General features: G+C 33.3%; 2 protein-coding genes across 4 annotated transcripts; both read right to left on the bottom strand.

The window, feature by feature from the left end:
- Window positions 1-251: 251 nt before the first annotated feature.
- On the bottom strand, window positions 252-560 carry LOC137824566 (uncharacterized mitochondrial protein AtMg00810-like). The gene has a single exon (XM_068630234.1). It carries the CDS (start codon window positions 558-560, stop codon window positions 252-254), a length of 309 nt encoding a protein of 102 aa, XP_068486335.1.
- A 12895-nt stretch (window positions 561-13455) lies between these two features.
- LOC137825881 (uncharacterized) lies at window positions 13456-19476 on the bottom strand. 3 transcript variants are annotated; one of them, XM_068631680.1, is made up of 5 exons: window positions 19350-19476; window positions 18583-18823; window positions 18425-18497; window positions 14403-14568; window positions 13456-13786 (listed from the first exon to the last, which is right to left on the bottom strand). In XM_068631680.1, the coding sequence occupies exons 2-5, from the start codon at window positions 18746-18748 to the stop codon at window positions 13673-13675; spliced, it is 519 nt and encodes a 172-aa protein (XP_068487781.1). In that variant the 5' UTR covers window positions 18749-18823; window positions 19350-19476; the 3' UTR covers window positions 13456-13672. The 3 variants fall into 3 exon arrangements, with proteins under 3 accessions (XP_068487781.1, XP_068487780.1, XP_068487782.1); XM_068631679.1 differs by having other exon boundaries at window positions 19322-19451; XM_068631681.1 differs by having other exon boundaries at window positions 19317-19432.
- Between the last annotated feature and the right edge of the window lie 865 nt (window positions 19477-20341).

Raw genomic sequence — 20341 nt, 5'->3', positions numbered from 1 at the left:
TAAGTGTAAAACAACTGGTTGAAACGACAGTTCAACAGGTTGATTTTCCACTTTCTTTAGAAAACATATATTTTTCAAGAGAACTTGAATAAAGCAACCTTGGATCATAACTATGAGTGGATTAACAAATTCAAATTACACAAAACACACACACAAGCAACAACATAGTCTTCAAGCAATCCACTTGGATTTGGAGACATCAAAGCCTATGTTCAACAAGATGTACTTTTTATGCCATCAATTGAACCTCCCTAATCATTTTTAGAGAAACCAGTTAACTTGAACTCCCCATGCTTCAAGAACTTAACTCCAAAGTTCCAAGTTCCCTTGATGTATTTGATGACTCTCTTTGCAGCCCTCGTGTGAGTCTGATTTGGGCAATGCACGAGTCTAGATAGAATGCTTACTGCATTTAGAATGTCAGGTTTGGTTGCTATCAAATACATTAGACATCCTATCAAGCTTCTGAATTCAACTTCATCAACTTTGGCAGATCCATCTTCTTTTAGCAGCTTCTTCTTTTGATTCATGGGAGTGCCCATTGCCTTGCAATCTTCCATCCGAAACTTTTTAAGTATTTATTTTGCATACTTCTTTTGACAGATAAATACTTCATTCTGACTTTGCTTAATTTCCATCCTAAGAAAGTTAGTCATCAGGCCAATGTCTGTCATTTCAAAGACCTTCTTCATGTTTAACTTGAATTAATTTACCTGATTAAGATTATTTCCAGTGACTAAGAAATCATCTACATAAAGAGAGATGATTATAATGTCTGCACCATCATGCTTGACATATAGAGTAAGTTCAAATAAACTTTTGTCAAATCCTAGACTAATTAGATGATCATTTATTCTACTATACCAGACCCTTGGAGCTTGTTTGATGAGTATATATTTATTCACACTCAATAGCTTTAATAATGAATTATTGGACTATAATAATAAATAAATCTATTGTTTTAATTCAGATTCATATAATTAGGTTTATTTGGGCCTTAACTATTATTATTGTTAATTTTGTGTTTTTAGAGTAAATTATCCGTAGGAAGCATCTACCTTTGTGAATGGACCAAATATGCAAAAGTTCAAGTTGCTTCTTGAACCAAAATAGGAAACAAATTCTGAGGAGAAGAAAGAGAAAATAAAATCTACAATATCTTAGAAACAGAATTGGAAGCAAATCTTCTGCAAAATACAAGAATTGTGGAAAGTTGGAAACTGTTAACAAAATATAAACTACAATATTTTCACAAGATCCTTGGAGCAAAAAGCCTATAAAAGGACACAAGCATCAAGGAGAAAAGAGAGAGTGATGAGTATATATTTATTCACACACAATAGCCTTAATCATAGATTATTGGACTATAATAATAAATAAATCCATTGTTTTAATTAATATTCATATAATTGGGTTTATTCGGGCCTTAACTATTATCTTTGGTAATTTTGTGTTTTTAGGGTAAATTATTTGAAGCATCTACCTTTGTGAATGGGTCAAATATGCAAAAGTCCAAGTTCCTTCTTGAACCAAAACAGAAAACAAATTCTGAGGAGAAGAAAGAGAAAATAAAATCTACAATATCTCAGAAACAGAATTGGAAGCAAATCTTCTGCAAAATACAAGAATTCTGGAAAGATAGAAACTTGGAAACGGTTAACAAAATATAAACTACAATATTCTCTCAAGATCCTTAGAGCAGAAAAGCCTATAAAAGGACACAAGCATCAAGGAGAGAAAAAAGAGCTTCATAGGGTTTTCTTAGTTTATTTTCTTCTTTATAATTCTTTTGTTTTGCCTCCGCATGGAAAGCTAAACCTTTTGGGTTGATTCTTTTGTAATTCCCCATTGAGTTCTGAGGTTTTGTTCCAATAAAAGTTTCGATTTTTAATTCTCTATAGCAGTTGTTTTTATTGTCTAATCTCCTGGAAAACTGGTTTTTGTGAGAGGTTGTACTTGAACGCATGATTGAGAGTCTTCCTTATCTTAAACTTTGGTTTCTTAGTTAGTTCGCATTGTTCTAATTAATTTCTTGGGCGCATGATTCAAGGGAGAGGAGGTAAGCATTCCCATGGAGTATACGCATGGAACAAAGTGGGTATTGATTAAACTAGTAGACGCATGCTTTACTAGTAAGTTTCAGTTGAATCAAATCGGCGCATGTTCAATCTGGTTTAGCTCTGTTGGAGGATTGAGAAAAGATTAATCTTTAGAGAACCTGTGAAGAATTCAATGGTGGAAGAACTTGGGATCAACCGCTTTTTATTTGCTATTTTAATTTCTTTTATATTTTTTGCACAACTATCTCAAACCCCCTTTTCATCTTTATTGTTATTGCTAACTTTTATTGCTTGCAGATAGATTTTAAACCCTGATCAACTGATTTTACTATTGGATTCGTTGGGAGACGACTTGGGGACATTTGTCCATAATTATACTATTATCTCTCTAGTGTTAGACAAGTCTACGCTAGAATCATATTAATTTGACAGCAAAACGACAACTATCAGAGAGCTTCATAGAGTTTTCTTAGTTTCTGTTCTTCTTTGTAATTCTTTTGTTTTGCCTCCACATGGAAGGCTAAACCTTTTTGGTTGATTCCTTTGTAATTTCCCATTGAGCTCTGAGGTTTTGGTCAATAAAAATTTCTATAGCAGTTGTTTTAATAGTCTAATCTCCTGGAAAACTAGTTTTTGTGAGAGGTTGTACTTGAACGCATGATTGAGAGTCTTCCTTATCTTAAACTTTGGTTCCTTAGTTAGTTCGCATTGTTCTTATTAATTTCTTGGGCGCATGATTCAAGAGAGAAGAGATAAGCATTCCCGTGGAGTGTACACATGGAACAAAGTGGGTATTGATTAAAGCAGTAGACGCATGCTTTACTGGTGAGTTTGAGTTGAATTAGATCGACGCATGTTCAATTTGGTTTAGCTCTGTTGGAGGATTGATAAAGGATTAATCTTTAGAGAACCTGTGAAGAATTCAATGATGGAAGAACTTGGGGATCAACCTCTTTTTATTATTTATTTTAATCTCTTTTATATTTTTTGCATAACTATCTCAACCCCTTTTTATTATTATTGTTATTGTTAACTTTTATTGTTTGCAGATAGATTCTAAACATTGATATACTGATTTTACTATTAGATTCCTTGGGAGACGACTTGGAGTCATCTGGCCAGAATTATACTATCATCTCTCTAGTGTTAGACAAGTTTATACTAGAATCATATTAATTTGACAGCAAAACGACAACTATCAAATTTTGCGTCGATCAAGATTACCCTTGGAGCTTGTTTCAGGTCATACATTGCCTTCTTTAGTAAGTACACTTCATTTCCTTTGTCCACAAATCCTTCAGGTTGCTCAATAAAAATTTCTTCTTGTAAAAATCCATTTAGGAATGCTGTTTTGACATCCAACTGAAACACTTTCCAATTATTTTGAGCAGCGAGAGCGAGAAGCAATCTGATTGTGTCAAGCCTAACAACCGGTGCAAATGTATCTGAATAATCAATTCCAAACACTTGAGCATATCCCTTAACTACTAGCCTTGCTTTGAGCTTGTTGACTGAGCCATCAAGATTTAACTTAGTCTTAAATACCCACTTCACTCCTATTATTTTCCTGTCATGTGGTCTATCAACCATCTCCCAAGTTTTTTTTCTCAATCATTGACAACTCTTCCTTCATTGTAGCCATCCAATGTTTATCATGTTTTGCATCATGGTATCTAGCAGGTTCACAAACATCCACATTGCATCTCTGATATATATCATAGAGTAATTTTGTACCTCTAATCGGTGTATCATTTGTTAATTCATTCTGTCATTCTTCATTTACATGTTGCTCTAAAGGGTTGACTGTGGATAAATGCCTTGATTTACTTGGAATTTGATTTGCCCTATTTGAGTCTTCCCAACTCCATTGTTCATCTTCCACAAAATAAATATCTTTGCTCATAATAATACGTCCAGTTTCTGGTTGAAACACCTCGTAAGCCTGGGAACCAGTACTATAGCCAATAAAAATGCCAGTTGTTGCCTTCTTGTCAAGCTTGTCACGTTTGACCTGTGGAATATAAGTGAAACACAAGCAGTCAAACACTTTAAGAATTTTTAGAGATGGTTTGTATCCATACCAAGCTTCAAATGGTGTTTGATCTTTCACTGCCTTTGTTGGAATTCAATTTTATTAATATAATAGTGTTTGCTGCTTCTGCCCAAAATTTCTTTGGGAGATTCTTCTCATGAAGCATGCAACATGTCATTTCCATTATAAATCTATTTCTCCTCTCACTAACTCCATTTTGTTGTAGAGTGTATGGGGTTGTTAATTGATGCTCAATTCTTGCCTCCTCACAAAAATGATTGACAGTTTCTGAAGTGTACTCCTTGCCATTATCAGATCTTAAAATATGAATTGTACAACCACTTTCATTTTCCACCCTGACCTTGAATTTCATAAATACACCAACAACTTCTGATTTTTGTTTCAAAAAGAAAATCCAACACATTCTTGTTAGATCATCAATGAAGGCTATAAAATAAAGGTTACCATTTAATGATGGTGTTCTTCGAGGACCACAAAGATTAGTGTGAATGAGCTGCAATTTCTAAGAAAATGCCCGAGTCTTTTGTGCCAAATTTCAGTGGTACTTTCTTTGGATTTAAAGGCCACGTGCTCCTCCTCCATTAGATTGAGAACAAAACTCTTGACCTTCATTTCAAATTTAAACAAATATCTGCCATCAACATCTTTGATTAAGCAATGTTTATTTTCAAACATCACTTTATTGCCTTTTTTCCAACAATTGACCAACACTCAAAAGATTTTGATCAATCTCTAGCACACAAAGAACATTTGTAATGATTTTTGTACCTTTATAGCTTGTGATAACTACTATGCCTTTTCCTTTTACAGCTAGGTGTTCACCATTTCAATTCCTCACCCTTTTAATTTCAGTAATTCTCAAATCCTTGAAGAGTTCCTTGTCATGTGTCATGTGGTTGATGCAACCACTTTCAACCAGCCAACTAAGTGGATACAAACAGTTGATCTTCCTCTTCTTGATCAGTAACTTAAGCATTTACCTCTTTAACCTGATTTTTGTTTTTGCATATCACTACTTCATGTCCAAGTTGGTTGCATGCAGTGTTATCAGTTTTCGGTTATGGCGGCACCATGGTGGAAGGTGGTGACGGATTTTATGACCACCACCACAACAAGGCAGCGATGAAGCGGATTTTCATGGCAGCCCATGGCAATTGCTTTTGACATCTTGGAGTGCTAACGTAAAGCAGAAATATAAAAAAAAGGAGAAAAAGACGATGGCAGCAGCAGTGCACGCTTTGACGATGATGAAGCATGGAAAAGAAGGAGTTAGGTAGCGTTGCTCATAAGGAAGGAGAAGTTGCGGTGACGCTGTGCATAAGGAAGAAGCGTGCACCCATTTCAACTTTGGACTTTGGACCAAAGACCCATTTCAACTTTAATCTAATAAAACCCTAATTAAAATTTAAATATAGAATGTGTTGTATGTTGTGTGTTGTTTGGTGTGTGGCTGAAACCCTAATTAAAAATCATACCTTACTTAAAATTGGGATATTTGGGTTTATTTTGGGTCCATTTAAAAAATTATAACTATCTTCATCCCCAACACATTTTTTTATCTATGCGACAACTGCTACTCTGCCACAGCGACCACAACTTCTCTAGTTATTTCTCTCTGCCACCACTGCCCACTGTCGTCGACTGTTGCCACTATCGATGACCGCCGCCACTGTTTAAGTCATTTTTTTACTTGTTATTTCTCTTTCTTTTTCTTTTTCACTCCTAATATAATTATTTTTAGAAAAATGTTCTTGTTTTCCAGCATAATGGCCTATGAATAGGACACTTCAAGAACATTCCACATAAGTGATCCAGGCTAGAAACATTGTCATCCATTGGATGAAAATTTAAATACAACTGTTTGTAACTATTGCGGGAAAATTATGAAAGGGGGAGTTACTAGGGCTAAAGAACATTTGATGGCAAAGAAAGACAATGTTGTTGCTTGCACCAAGACTCCAAAAAATGTGAGAGAAGCCCTTTGGAAATTATTGAAAGAAAAAGCAAGCACTTCTTCCATTAATCCTGTATATGGTGCGACATATGATAATATTGAAAGTGAAGATGAAGTTGAAATTTCCACTGCCATCAATGATAGGGGGAGAAACAGTGGTGGAAAAAAGGACCAATGGATGTGTTTTTTAGAAATCCAAATGTTGCAATAGAGAAGAGAAAGAGAGAACAACTCAGGCATACTAGTATTAGTATGTGAAACTTAAAGGCATCAATTCATCAATATATTGCTCGATTTTGGTATCAAGCGGGCTTGTCATTCAATCTTGTAAGATTAAATAGTTTTCGAGATATGATTGATGTTGTAGATGCTTATGGACCTAATTTGCCAGCTCATATCTATCATGAGATTAGAGTTCCACTCCTCAAGAAGGAAGTTGAGTACATCAAAAAGTTATTGAAAGATCATAAATTGCAACGAAGCAAGCATGGTTGTTCTATCATGTTAGATGCATGGACTGATCAGAAGTAACGATGTTTGATTAACTTTTCGGTGAACTCTCTTGTAGTGATAATGTTTGTCAATTCGATTGAAGATAGGAGAAAAGCTTTTTGAGATGCTTGATGCCCTTGTGAAGGATATTGGAGAAAAAAATGTGGTTCAAGTTATCACAGATAATATAGTAATTATGTCTCTGCTGGTAAATATTGGAAGCAAAAAGACCTAATCTTTATTGGACTCCTTGTGTTGCCCATTGTATAGATTTGATGCTTGAAGTCATTGGAGAGATTCCTTTAATAAAGAAGACGATTCAAAGAGGAGTTAGTCTTGTTGACTTCATCTATGGTTATTTTAGTTCCTTGATTTTATTGAGACAATTTACAAATAAGAGGGAACTGGTAAGACATGCAGTTACAAGGTTTGCTACCTCTTATTTAACATTACAAAGGTTGTATTAAGAGAAAGGAATTTGAGAAAAATGTTTACTTTAGATGAATGGAGCAAGAACAAGTTGTATAAGGAAGCTAAGGGGAAAGAAACTACAAAATTTGTTCTTATACCTTCATTTTGAAATCATGTTGTATTTACTCTTAAAGTCATGGCTTCTCTTATTCATGTACTTCGTTTGGTTGATGGAGAGAGAAAAGCAAGTATGGGTTATATATATGAAGCAATGGAGAAAGCCAAAGAAACAATAATGAAGTCATTCAATAACCATGAAAGTAAGTACAAAGATGTATTTACAGTCACTGATAATAGATGGGCATGTCAACTTCATTGCCCCTTGCATGCAGTTGGTCATTTTTGAATCTAGAGTTTTATTATTCTAATCCGAAAATAGAATATGATTTGGAAGTTACAAATGGATTGTATGCTTGCATCAAGAGGTTGGTGCCAAGTAAAGATGTCCAACAAAATATTTGACTGAGTTGGCTCTTTATAAGAGTGGAGGTGGACTGTTTGGTAATGACTTTGCCAAAGAATCAAGGAAGAGCACAACCCCAGGTGAGACGGTTAAACGCTTTCTAATTTGCGTTAACATATAAATTATATCATACATTCTAAGTTACTTTTTTTACTCTTATAGCTCAATGGTGGAAGAATTATGGGCACGCAACTCCCTACTTACAAAAGTTAGCAATCAAGATTTTAAGTTTGACATGTAGTTCATTGGGGTGTGAGTGCAATTGAAGTGTATTTGAGTAAGTAAGTAATAATTATTTTTCATGATAAGACTCATTTCATTATTATCTTGTAAGATGTAGAAAGAAATTAATGCACATTATACTTGCAGATTCATTCCAAAAAAAGGAATAGACTGGAGGACAAAAGGTTGCATGAATTGGTTTACGTAAAGTATAACCAACAACTTGCTCAAAGATACAATATTAGGGATGAAATAGACCCTATAGTACTCAATGACATCGATGAGTGCTATGAGTGGTTGGTGAGACAAGTAGATGATGATAATGATACTAAAAAGGGGGGAAATGAGTTGGTTTTTTATGATGATCCCACTCTTAATTGAGCAACTGTTTATGAAGCTTCAGGTGTTGGAGAACCAATAATTTAAATAGGGAGAGGAGCAACCAGTAAAAGAAAGTTATCATCAAGTGGTGATGGTATTGTCATTGGTTATTCCCATGCTTCTAAGAAAGGTCCAGCTACAATCTTATCCCCAACAACGAAGGGCAAAGACAATATTCAAATTGAGGTTGAGAATGAATTGCATGATAACTCTAATTCTGAGTTTGAAAAAATATTTAACTTTGACAAAAGTTTCTTTGAAGAGGAAGAGGAGGAGGGATATGCCCCAATAGATAATATTAAAGACAATTATGTTGGGATTGAAGAAGAGTCGGATAGTTAGAAACATAAGACAATTTCTTTTATGTTTTATTGTTATTTTATTTTTTGAACTATAACTCTATAAAGGATTTTTGGGGTCTCCGATATGATCTGTTATCCGATATCGACAACACTGGTTGCATTTGGAACATTTGGCATCAGGTCTTCTCCTTCATTTGAATGGTGGATGACCTTTCTTTCCATAGTGTTGGCAAGGTGGATAGGTTTTCTTTAAGCCTCCTCCTTTACCCTTTTGGTGATTTCTAAATGAATTCTCTTCATTTGATGGTTGGTTCTTCCAGTTTGTTTTTTTTTTACATTTGTTGTAACCTTGATGCTTGGGTTGTAAGGCCCCTTCTACTGTTTCATCTTGTCTCACGACTCTTCTTTGATAGGTCCTTTGTGTTCTCCAGGACTGTTATGGTGACTTAAAACCTCTTTGAAGCTGTTACAAGCAGTTTTTCCACAATCTTGAATCATTTAACTTAGATCCAAGTAACCTCACTTTGTTGCCAATGCTTAGAAGTCTGTCAGAGTACTCTTTTACTAATTTTGACTTTTTCATTCTCTACAATTCAAAATCCCTAATTAGATTCAACACTTGCATTCCATGAATCTTAACTGTATATTCTGCCTTGAGGTAATCCCAAATCGTTTTTGCTGACTTCAAGGACATTATTCGTATGAATACCATAGGAGGTACAACTTCAAAAAGGCATGCTTTTGCCTTTGATTTCATTGTCTTTTTTTCCTTCTATGTTTTTATTTGTGCCACAATGGGATTTCTTGGAAGTGGATGAATTTCATAGTCCTCTTCTAAAGCATCTCATAGATCCGATGCTTCTAGATAGGTTTCCATATGTATTGCCCACATCTGATAATTGTCTCCATTAAAGACTAGTGGTGCCATTATTTAGTGATATATTTGTTCTAAGAAATTGAATATATTAAATCATTAGTAATCACAAAAATTTTCCTAATATGTTTTTAGGAACCTTCGAGACGTAGAGGAAAATGAAAACAAGTTTCCTTATCACGTGTCTAACAGATACAATGAAGTTATTGTAGAGAAAAAATCATGGGAAGTCATTGATGACATTCAAAGTTGTTGCACATAAAAAAAAAGAAAAAAATCTCAAAAGAGATTAAGTTGAAAAAATAACAAGTGAGAATGAGCATAAAAAACACAAGCCAAGATGTTTCCTTATTCAGCGTCCAATAACTAAAAGGGTCAATACAAAAAAGATATTTGAAGAACATGTACGAGACTAAATGAAAAAAAAAGCGTAATTTACACTATGAAGAATGTAATTCAAGGAGCACCTAATAAATAAAAATCAGCATTCCAAGAAGAGAAAGTATTTGAGAATATTCGTGATGCAACAAACAAAGCAAATGTTTCCACACTCAACATCCAAGATAAATACAGTGAAAACATATGTGACAAAGATAGATTGAAGATTTAAGTCACAAGCTTTAAAGGGTTAACATTCACATCAGAAGATCATAAAGGAAACAATTCAAATCGTTTCATATACTCAAAGACAACAAGAATATAAACAAAGCAAGAATTTCCATATTCAGCGTCTGACAATATTGAAGATGATGAAAAATGCACAAAATTGAAGGATACCCTCAGATCACATAACTAATGATTCAATATTCACATTGGGACTGAAAGAAGAAATAATTCAAATAGAATTGAAGTCCAAGACGCAAAAGATCAATCGAGTGAAAATATTTCCTAATCTAGCATCCAACGACTATATGAACAAAAGAACAATTGAAGCTTCAACGGTCATCATCTGAAATAATATATAAAGACCTTGAAGATGAAGAACTCAACAACGAAGCATACGAGCATAATGAGATTATTACATTCTATCTAGCCTTCATTGTATTAGTGTTATAAGAGAATATTTCATATTTGTTATTAGGTCCTTATATTGTAAATCATTCACACAGTGAGTGATCCTTATATTGTAAATCCTTCACTGTGTGAAGTTTGTCCTGTGAGCTCTCATTGTTTGCTCGCTTGTCGAGAGTGTTTTTCTCACTTGTTGAGAGGTCTTAGTCTCGGAGGGGATTAAGATTACCTGGAGAGATATAAAATACTTGTGACTGAAGAGGTGGAGAATACTTGTGTACCTGAAGAGGTGAAGAACACGTTTTATAGTGTATAATATTTAAGGCTCTTAAGCGGGGAGCTTAAGAAGGTTGAACATAGCCCTAGATTTTAGGATGAGTCGGTATAAATCTTTGTGTGTACTTTTCTCTATCCCATTTATTTAATATGTGATACATAAGAACTAAAAGTAGAATTGAGTATAGACTCCATTCAAGTTCCCCTTTTGCAACCAATTATATCTACAATTGTATTAACTTGGTTAAGCTTATAATGAAATTTGGTAATGTTTGGATAGTTTGCTTAAGGTCCCCAAATTTTGTATAATGTTACTGTTTGGATTTGGAAGTTTGCTTTGAAGGGAAAATTTTAGGTCAAGGGAGTTATTTATGTTTTTTTGTATAACCTTAGATGAATGATTTAGATATGAATGTGACTTGGTCACAAGATTTTGGTGTTCTATGGAGTGATCATGTTTTGTTTAAAAACTATTTGAATCTTGAATTGAAATTAGTGAAGGATGACGTTTAAAATATTTAGAAGTTGTATTATTATAACATTTTAGAAACTATTAGTAGCTAAAACTTTGGTAATTAAAACTTTAGTAACTAATTAGATACCAATTTAGAAACTATTTATTAGAAACTAATTTAGATACCAATAATTTTTTAAGTTTCTAAAATAGTATTTGATTTAGTCAATATAACAACTAATTTTTTTAGTATCTAAAACTGATTTCTATTTAATGATTTTCTTGTAATGAAGAGAATAAATATAGACTTTATATAAGATCTCTGATGAATTTATAACACAGTGAATAGTTAATTTTTAGGGTGTTACAATTTTTTTTTTTTTTTTACAAATTGTACTATTGACCATTTATATCCTTGTTAATTTTTAATTTAGTTATTTTCTATATTTATTTTCTTAGGTTAAATTTATTTTTCATTTCAATCCTATGAATTTTTTTTATTACATTTTAGTCTCCAAAGTTGTCTTTTTCTTCTCATGACGATCATCACTCCTTTGTTATCTTTCTTTCCTTTTTATTGAAATGTTTATCATGTTATAGCAATGACAAACATAATAACTACCTCCACCATCATACTCATGATGCATTTACATATAATTTGTATGCACTCTCGAAAATTATAAGATTATTCAATGTTTATAATTTAAATGATTTAAGAGACATCTAGATAATAGCTTAAATAAACATTCAAGACTAAAGCTTTTGTCAAAAAGTTAAAAAAAATATGAAAAAAGGGAAATTGAATTATTATTATTATTATTATTATTTTCATATCTTTTAGAAAAAAGATTGAACAACTGGTTTTAAAAGGCAAAGATTTTGATGAAGAATCTAAGAGATACAAGGTTATGCTAAAAATAAATTTATTGAAAAAATTCATATGATTTTTTATACATATGAATTAAAAATAATTATAAAAATGAACTTGTGACAAGTAGATATTATAAGAACAAAATTTAAATGCATATTATTAGTTTTATTTTAAAAATATTCAATAATATTTAATGGAATATACACTAATATTTAATAAAAAAATTATTATACAAATTTATTTATTTTTTTATTTTAATTGAATCACCGTCTAAATTGTCTTTGTATTATTATAACTACATCATAATCATATTCCCATAGTTTTAACATATATTTATCTATATAAAATTTGTTTTCAAAACTATTTTTTTTTTCATTTGTGACGTTTATTGTATTAAAATATTACTTTAAAAATATAGAAAGTATATATTTTGTAAAAATAAGGATTATAGGATCATTCTTGAAAGATTACTTTTAGATAAAAAAACTATACAATTATATATTTTATTAAGTAATACAAAGGTAAAACAGTATATTTAAAATAAACACCATAATCATTATAATTTGGAAGAGACGTGAATTTTTTTTTTTCATTCTTATTTAAGGGTATTACTCTATTTTTTAAATAATTAAAACTAACTTTATAAATTTAACTAACCTATCCTCGAACATGATCTCAAAGGAGAACTGACTATAAAAAAAAAACACTTATATGCATTTAATTTTTTAATTTTAATCAAGCAATAAATTCACAAATTTCTATTAAACACTTATATGTATTTACATTTTTTTAATTTTAATCATGCAATAAATTCATAAATTTCTCCAATGCTCAACTTTTACCATAATAGAAAGTTTACATTAATAGACAAAAAAACGTTACAGATACCTTTCATTTTCTCCATGTGACTCTAGATTTTCACAATACATGTAAACTTTCACCTAGGCTGCATAGACGCAATAATCTTGGATAAGTCAAAATTCAAAAACAAGAAATAACATATAAAAAGAAAACGATTAATTGATTAATCAACATCTTCTTTCTTCTCCTCTGGTTTGGACTTCTCTTCATCTTCGAGTTTTTTCTCTTCTTTTGGTGATAGTTTTTGAATCAGAGAGCTTGATAAGATTCACACTAAGTTTGGAATTCACTTGATGGTAAATGAAAAAGAATGATAGTTTCACAAGAATGAAGTTGCTTGAAGTGGAGTGAAGAGGCGAAAAGAGTGACTCGAAATGAAGATTATTTTCTTTGATATGTGAGATTCGATATGGGAAGAGTAGGGGTTGGTTTGCATATAAAAAGTGTCTCTTAAAATTAATTTAAAATTTTTAAAAATAATTTATTTTTAAGTGATTCATATAAAATGATAAAATGTTCCTACTCATAATTTTAAAATTAAAAAGGATAAAATAATAAAATGAGATATATTAATAAGGATAGTAAAATAGAAAAAGATTTGTTTACACAAAAAAAATTATCATGAAGTGAATCCTCTTTTTATATATATATAGGTATACATAACTAACCTATTCTTAGAGACATGATCTCAAAAGAGTACGGAAATCACATTTGTTATCCTTTTCGGTTTTTGGAACATGTTGTACCTTCTTTAACTAATCAACATTCGAGGCATACAAAGTTTATACTCATCAAATCAACAACAATCCCCTCCCCGAGTAAGCAACAATGGTTTTCCCCACATAAGAGAACATTATTCTGTAATAGTTCTTTCGTATCTTGAGGAAACTATTAATAGGGATGGATCCAGTTAACAGCGAAATAACCTTATTCCAATGCAGAACATAATCCTTGTGGTGGTGGAGTAGTCTTGACAGCTCCTATTCTTTGAGGAGGCCACACAACATGGGTAGCCCTTCCCCGAATTAGGCCTAAGGGAATCTGAAAATTGATCAGGTTACACCAAAATTATAAGGAAAATCATTAGCCATAATTCACGCGTAAACAAAGTCCACAAGAAAGTATGTTCTGTTCAATGCTAACATTGTGCAAAGAGTTTTTCCTAACTGCAAAGACTTTTTGGTAATTTGGTGATATACTAGTTCAGTGGAAACGTTTTGCCTAGGTGCACCAAAAGACCCAGCTATTAGGCAAGTTGAAACAGTGGGATGTAAATTATTAACTTGATATGTAATAGCAAATAGCATTTTTCTTAAAAACATAAAACAATGTAATCATTAATCAGAAAAACTCCTACTGCTTTGAAATAAGTCAACACAATTGAAATTGACACATAATAAATCTTCATTCCTTTCTAGCAAACTAAGCCCAACAAGTCAAGCTTTACCCGGTAATTATAATGAACCATCATTTCTTTTACTCATCTGTTAACAGAAATCTTAAGGTTTTCTCACAATGTAAAGTATGATTCAGAGCTCCTCAATTTTATATTCTCTCATTTCAAGCATTGACCCTTTACACGATACTTATTTTTCTTGCTTCATTTTGCACATCATAACATTATCATGCCAGAAACTCAGTGATAATAGCAACTTACTGGTCCAAATGACTTTGAATCAATGCTAGAGGCTGAGTTGTCTCCCTCAACCCAACAATGTCCTGATGGAATCTGAATCACATCGCTTTTATCATGAGTGCCATACCATTCACCAGGCAATGCAGCTATTCTTTTTATGTGTGTCTCCTTGTGATTCGTTGGGGAGCTACAAAAGTTTCAGAATGCCAATTAAAACTTACAAAAACAACAAATAGGTCTCAAATATAGATTCTAATAAAATATGAATTATCTTAATAGTATAGTTCAAGATCTTAAATTAGCATCATTTTGAGCAAGAACCAACCAATGAATATAAGTTACAAAACAAGAATCTCTTAATGTTAAGAAGCCAGGTAGTATACATACAGAGTAAACCAACAACTGGCAATAATTTCAACTGCCAATAATACAGAGTACACCATGATTTCACCTACTTCACTAAGCCATGTCTTTATTGTTTCATTGGTTTTGTGGTGGTTGCTTTTGAGATTGGTGTGCTTGCTTCGACATCTTTCATTTGAGGATTCCAAGGCCTCAAGATCAGATTGGTGCAAGGACATCATTTCTTTGAGAGTGACCTATTTTTTTTCTGCCTCAATTCACTTCGGCATTTTTGCTTCAAACACTCACTGTTTTTTTTTTGCTAATTTTTGTTTCTTAACTTGTTTGCTGTTTTTGTGTGTTTGCTGTTTTTTATTTCCAAAATGGCTGGATTTTCAAGTGATGCATCATACAAGCAGAATTCTCCTTCCAAAGCTTCAATCCTTGGTGAATTACATGAAGCTCAAAGAACCATTAGACGGTTGGAGGAGAAATTGCAAAAGATGGAGGTGCAACAAGCTAGACCATCTCCTTCAATTCATGATGAGCATCATAGACCTTCAACAAGAGCTTCTTCCAATGATTTTGGCCGTGAAGATGAGCATAGGAGAAGGAGAAATCCACCCCAAGTCCATGGACAAAGACATCATCAACAAGGGGAAAGAACTCACTACGGCAATGGCTTCTATCATGATGCAAAGTCTAGGCTTCCTTCGGTCAAGCTACCTTGTTTTAATGGCTCTAGTGATCCTAATGTATATTTAGATTGGGAGGCTAAGTGTGAACAAATATTTGAGATCCATGAGATCCAAGATGAGCATAAGCTTAAGCTAGCCACCCTAGAGTTTAGTGATTATGCCATGAAATGGTGGCATGGAATTGTAAAGGACATTATCTATCACAAGGGTCCTCCCGTGGACTCTTGGAACTCTTTAAAGGATCAAATGCGCGCTAGATTTGTGTCCCCACATTTTAGGAAAGACCTCATGTTGAGCCTCCAACGGTTGTACTAAATGTGGATGAATATTATAAGGAGCTAAAAACGCTTGTGCTTAAAATTGAATTAGAGGAAAGTGAGGAAGCTATGATTGCTAGGTTTGTGAGTGGTCTTAGGAAGGATATTCAAGACATTGTTGAGTTACAAGAGTATTCATCATTGGGCTCTTTAGTTCATCTTGCAATGAAGGTGGAAGCCCAACTTGCAAAGAAAAATATTTTTAAAAATATTCCCAAAGATGATTACTACAACAATTCTTGGAAGAACAAAACGTCTTTTTCAAAATTTCCTTCCAAAGATTCTTCTTTCAAACCCAAGGATCCTACGCCATCTACTTCTAGGCCTAAATCCCCAATTAAATCGTCTAGTCAAAAGTGTTTTAAATGTTTGGGATATGGTCACATTGCTGCTAATTGCCCTTCTAAACGAAGTATGTACATGCATGAAGGCATTGTAGTTAGTGAGCATGATTCCAATTCACCTAGGCATTCTTCACCTTCTAGACCATCAAGTGAAAATGAGAGTGAAAGTCCTTGTGAAGGTGACTTATTGATGGTAAGACGTATGTTGGGCACAATTCCAAAATCTTTGAATGATACTCAAAGAGAAAATATTTTTCACACCCGATGTCTTATCAACAACAAGTTATGTTCCTTGATTATTGATGGGGGAAGTTGCACTAATGTAGCTAGTACTAGAGTTGTGGAGAAGTTAGCCTTACCCACTATCTCTCATACCAAGCCCTACAAATTACAATGGCTTAGTGAAGTAGGTGAAATCATGGTGAATAAACAAGTCCTCATTAACTTTGCAATAGGAAAGTATAAAGATGAGGTTTTATGTGATGTTGTGCCCATGGAAGCATCTCATCTTCTTTTAGGAAGGCCTTGGCAATATGATAGACATGTTTTACATGATGGCCTATCCAATACAATGTCTTTTTCCTTCCTAGGGCGCAAGGTTATATTAAAACCCCTCTCTCCCAAAGAGGTTCATGAGGACCAAATAAAAATGAAAACTAAAAGAGCAAATGAGAAAGAAAAAGAAGTAAGTACTACACCGAGTCACACCATTTTCTCCTCTAAATCCATCATGTTGACTCGTGCTATACCTCAAATGGACCCTCCAAGGTCTTCTTCTTCTTTATCTTTTTCATTACCCAAGGTTCCTATTTCAACACCACCTTGGTTAAAATATGTTAGGGATGATTTTTTCATACCTCCTAATGGGTTTCACCATTTAAGAGGTCTTTTTCCAAAAAACATCATCATTCCCAAACAAATTTTTCCAACTTGGTCGATTAATAGGACATCCTTTTCTGCAATCCCTTTGGTTCCATCTGCTAAGTCATGTCTTCCTTTTTCTTACACTTTTGATTGTAAAAGTAAACTGACTTTGTTATATGCAGGGATTCAGAATTCGTGGACGAATTCTCTCCAACTCGGGGAGTATGATGAGAGTCAAGTAAAGGAGGTTTTTATCAATGAAGGAAGAGGCAATTCACCATCACACTTGAAGTTCTTCCTTCTAGTCTTCTCAAAATTAAAAGAAGACATAAAATAAAGAGAGGCCCAAGCCCAAAGCCCAAGCCCAAGCCCAAGTCCATCCTATGAAGGGCAAGGCCAAGTTTTAAATAATAAAGAATATTGTTTGAAGGTGCTTAGAGGGAAACATTAGAAACCTCTATTGTTAAAGCATCTTTTAGTCTTTAGTTAGGAGTCTTAGGGGGGGGTGTTAGTAGATAGGTGTAGGAGTAGAAAAGGAGGTGCCAAAGTGAAGGAAGAGGTCACACCTTCCTCATGCTTTGTTTTAGGCGCCAATTCTAGAAGCTTTTTAGGAGGGAGTTTTTGAATTTGTGTAGCTTACATTTCAGCACCTTAGGCTATAAATAGAGGTGCTCTCTTTGTAAATTTCAGATTTGAATTTATCTAAAGAAACTATACTCAAAATTGGAGTGAGCATTGGAGAGCTTTTGAGCCTTCTTCTCTAGTCTTATCTTGAAGGATCATGGTTTCCTCAAGTGGCGGCTTGCACACTCATCTAAGAGCATCCATACTTCTAGTGGCGTGATCATCCAACCTTTCTTCCATCTTCATGAGCATTCTCTTCTCCTTCCTTTCTTCTCTTGTTAATTTCCTTGTCTTAGCTTGTTTCCTAGTTGTTTTGGTTCGGCAATTTCAGCTTGTTAATGTGTAGCTATGGTTCATTTGTGTTCTTGGCTGATCTTCATCTTTTCTTCTTCAATTCCAGCATTTTGATTCGGTACCTTGCTGTTTTGTTTTGTTAATTAGTGTTTTTGCCTTTCCTCCATCTCTTTTGGTTCAATTTGACAATATGTGGAACATCCAAATGAGTTTGGGATTTGGTACTAGTTTTTGGTGAGTTCTTGTCTTAGAACATTGATCCAACTCTAAGAAAAGTGCCTAAATAATGTCCAGCTCAAGGTGATTCCTAAGAATGTCAAGAATCATTCTCTATATGGCTAGTGGAATCACATCAGTATACATACAGAGTAAACCAACAACTGCCAATAATTTCAACTGTGATGCAATATTAATCCAAAGACATGATAGTTCACCATATTCTACAGTCACTTGGTAAATTATCTTCCAGATATCATATAAAAGAAAGGAAGATACAGGGTAGAAATGCAACTATAATTTTAAGCATACAATACTTGGAAAAGAATGGAAATAAATATTACCGGTAAACCACCACGTCGCCATTGGAAAATTTGTACTTCCAAAGGCAAAATTTCTCAACCAAAACATAGTCATCTGCAGAGTAATTAATGGTCAAACAACAAAATCTGCAATTGTAAAAGTAATATTTTCTTATGAACTCCTTCAGCAAGAAAAATACCGAAAACATCTCCCGTCAGAGAACCGGTTTTAGGATTTAATGTGGGCGACATAGAGCCACCTCGAACAGGAACAACAGTCACATAACGATCAGACACAGTCACAGTGATGACAGCGGCTGTGACAAACTTTTTAGTACAACTCCATAGAAAACTGCTTGACCCCATGTGTTTAGGTGTACATCTATGTCAAACATCCACAGTCTGCAGCCAGCTTTCCACAGCACAACAATAAAAGAGCAACTGAAAGTGAAACACACTGAAAATTACAAACTACCAGAAAATATTTTTGTACTGTTTCAAATAACATTAACAAGAAAATTAGCACATAAAAATCAAGAAAGCAAACCACCAATTTACTCTTAAAGAGAAAACCTAAGTTCAACTATATCAGCAGATCTTCAACATGTTCAATGTTAAACCAATCCACCAAATTGACAAGTTTCTAGATACTAGCGGGTTCCTATGATTATAAGCCCTGAGAAATGTAATCCAATAGTGACCCCCTACAGTGTTGGAAGAAAATGGAACATGTTCATCACCTAGGCATTCTGAAAATGCCAAATTGCAAGGTTCACATTGAAGAGCCAGTGAAAGAAGCAATATTTATAATTTGTAAACTTCAAAAAACACAGAACAGTGATTGAGGCATTTAATCAAACACCTTACAAGCACATTGACAAAAGGGCAAGTTTTAAAAGCAGGTACAAAAATTTGGTTGAGATTGCTGAAAGACCTTACATTAAGATATGAGTACGCTTAGAATTACCAGGCAACGAAGAGAGGAATGATGGGTGTCAGGGTAACTTTCGTTTTATTAACTGAAAATGGTGTTGTGAGCTCAACAGTGAGAATGAGTCTTCAGATTCAGAGGGTTTTGTTGAGGGGCCTGGTGGGACATACACATTACATACACATGCTGGATTTTTTTCTTTATGCACCTCCTTCTTGCACTCTCACACAAAACATGAAAAAAATTTATCCTTCTTGTACCACTTCCATATTTCAGATTACATAATCCAGAATGGTATTTCGGATTACATAATCCAGAATGGTATTTCGGATTATATAATCCAAAAGTCTGGATTTTACAGTAACTTCCAGATTATGTAAAAGGCTATTACATAATCCGAAAGCTAGAAAAGACTTCCAGATTATGTAATCCTAAGCTAATCATGCATATGAAAAAAGACTTTTGGATTATGTAATCCAGAAGCTAATTATAAATGTGACAAATAACTTTCGGATTATGTAATCCGAAATATTACAAAAAGGACATTTTTTAAAATACGAAAATTTATGAAGGTGGGAGAAGAATATATGGAGGTGCAGGAAGAAACACTCTACATGCCGTAATACCCAAATCCAAATTGTGGCAAACTTCCTTAATTAGAGTTCATTTATGTAGACATCTAAGAATTATTTTCAAAATTTGTAAAAAAAAAAATCATTATTTTTAGATATTGTGTAAATTATAGTTTTTTATAAATTTTTTTAAAGTAACTAGAAGTTCATTTCTCTCAATTTTTGTATTTTAAAAATATAAAATAGTTCTGATGATGTCTACTTTTAAAATAATTTTTTTTAATAACATAAATAAATAAAAAAATAAATCATTTGTGTCAAATCTCTGAATTTTGAATTACTTCTTTTCTATATTCTCAAAAATACTTTATTAAAACAACTAAATAAAAAGGCCCTTATGAAAACTAAACACCATAAAATAACAATTTTAAAATAGGAAAATATATATTTATTTAC

Source organism: Phaseolus vulgaris, chromosome 8 (genome assembly GCF_000499845.2).
Source record: "Phaseolus vulgaris cultivar G19833 chromosome 8, P. vulgaris v2.0, whole genome shotgun sequence".
NCBI lineage: Eukaryota > Viridiplantae > Streptophyta > Magnoliopsida > Fabales > Fabaceae > Phaseolus > Phaseolus vulgaris.
Note: the sequence above shows the minus strand (reverse complement) of the source record. Positions and strands in the feature narration are given on the sequence as shown.

What these genes read in the sequence shown, in the direction of transcription:
- LOC137825881 (XM_068631680.1), bottom strand. Translation starts at nt 18,748, where the DNA reads ATGGGGTCAAGCAGTTTTCTATGGAGTTGTACTAAAAAGTTTGTCACA. An exon ending in GGCGACGTGGTGGTTTACCG is followed by an intron (nt 14,569 to 18,424) that starts GTAATATTTATT and finishes AAACTTTTGTAG; the next exon opens with CTCCCCAACGAATCACAAGG. An exon ending in ATTCAAAGTCATTTGGACCA is followed by an intron (nt 13,787 to 14,402) that starts GTAAGTTGCTAT and finishes ATCAATTTTCAG; the next exon opens with ATTCCCTTAGGCCTAATTCG.
- LOC137824566 (XM_068630234.1), bottom strand. Translation starts at nt 560, where the DNA reads ATGGAAGATTGCAAGGCAATGGGCACTCCCATGAATCAAAAGAAGAAG.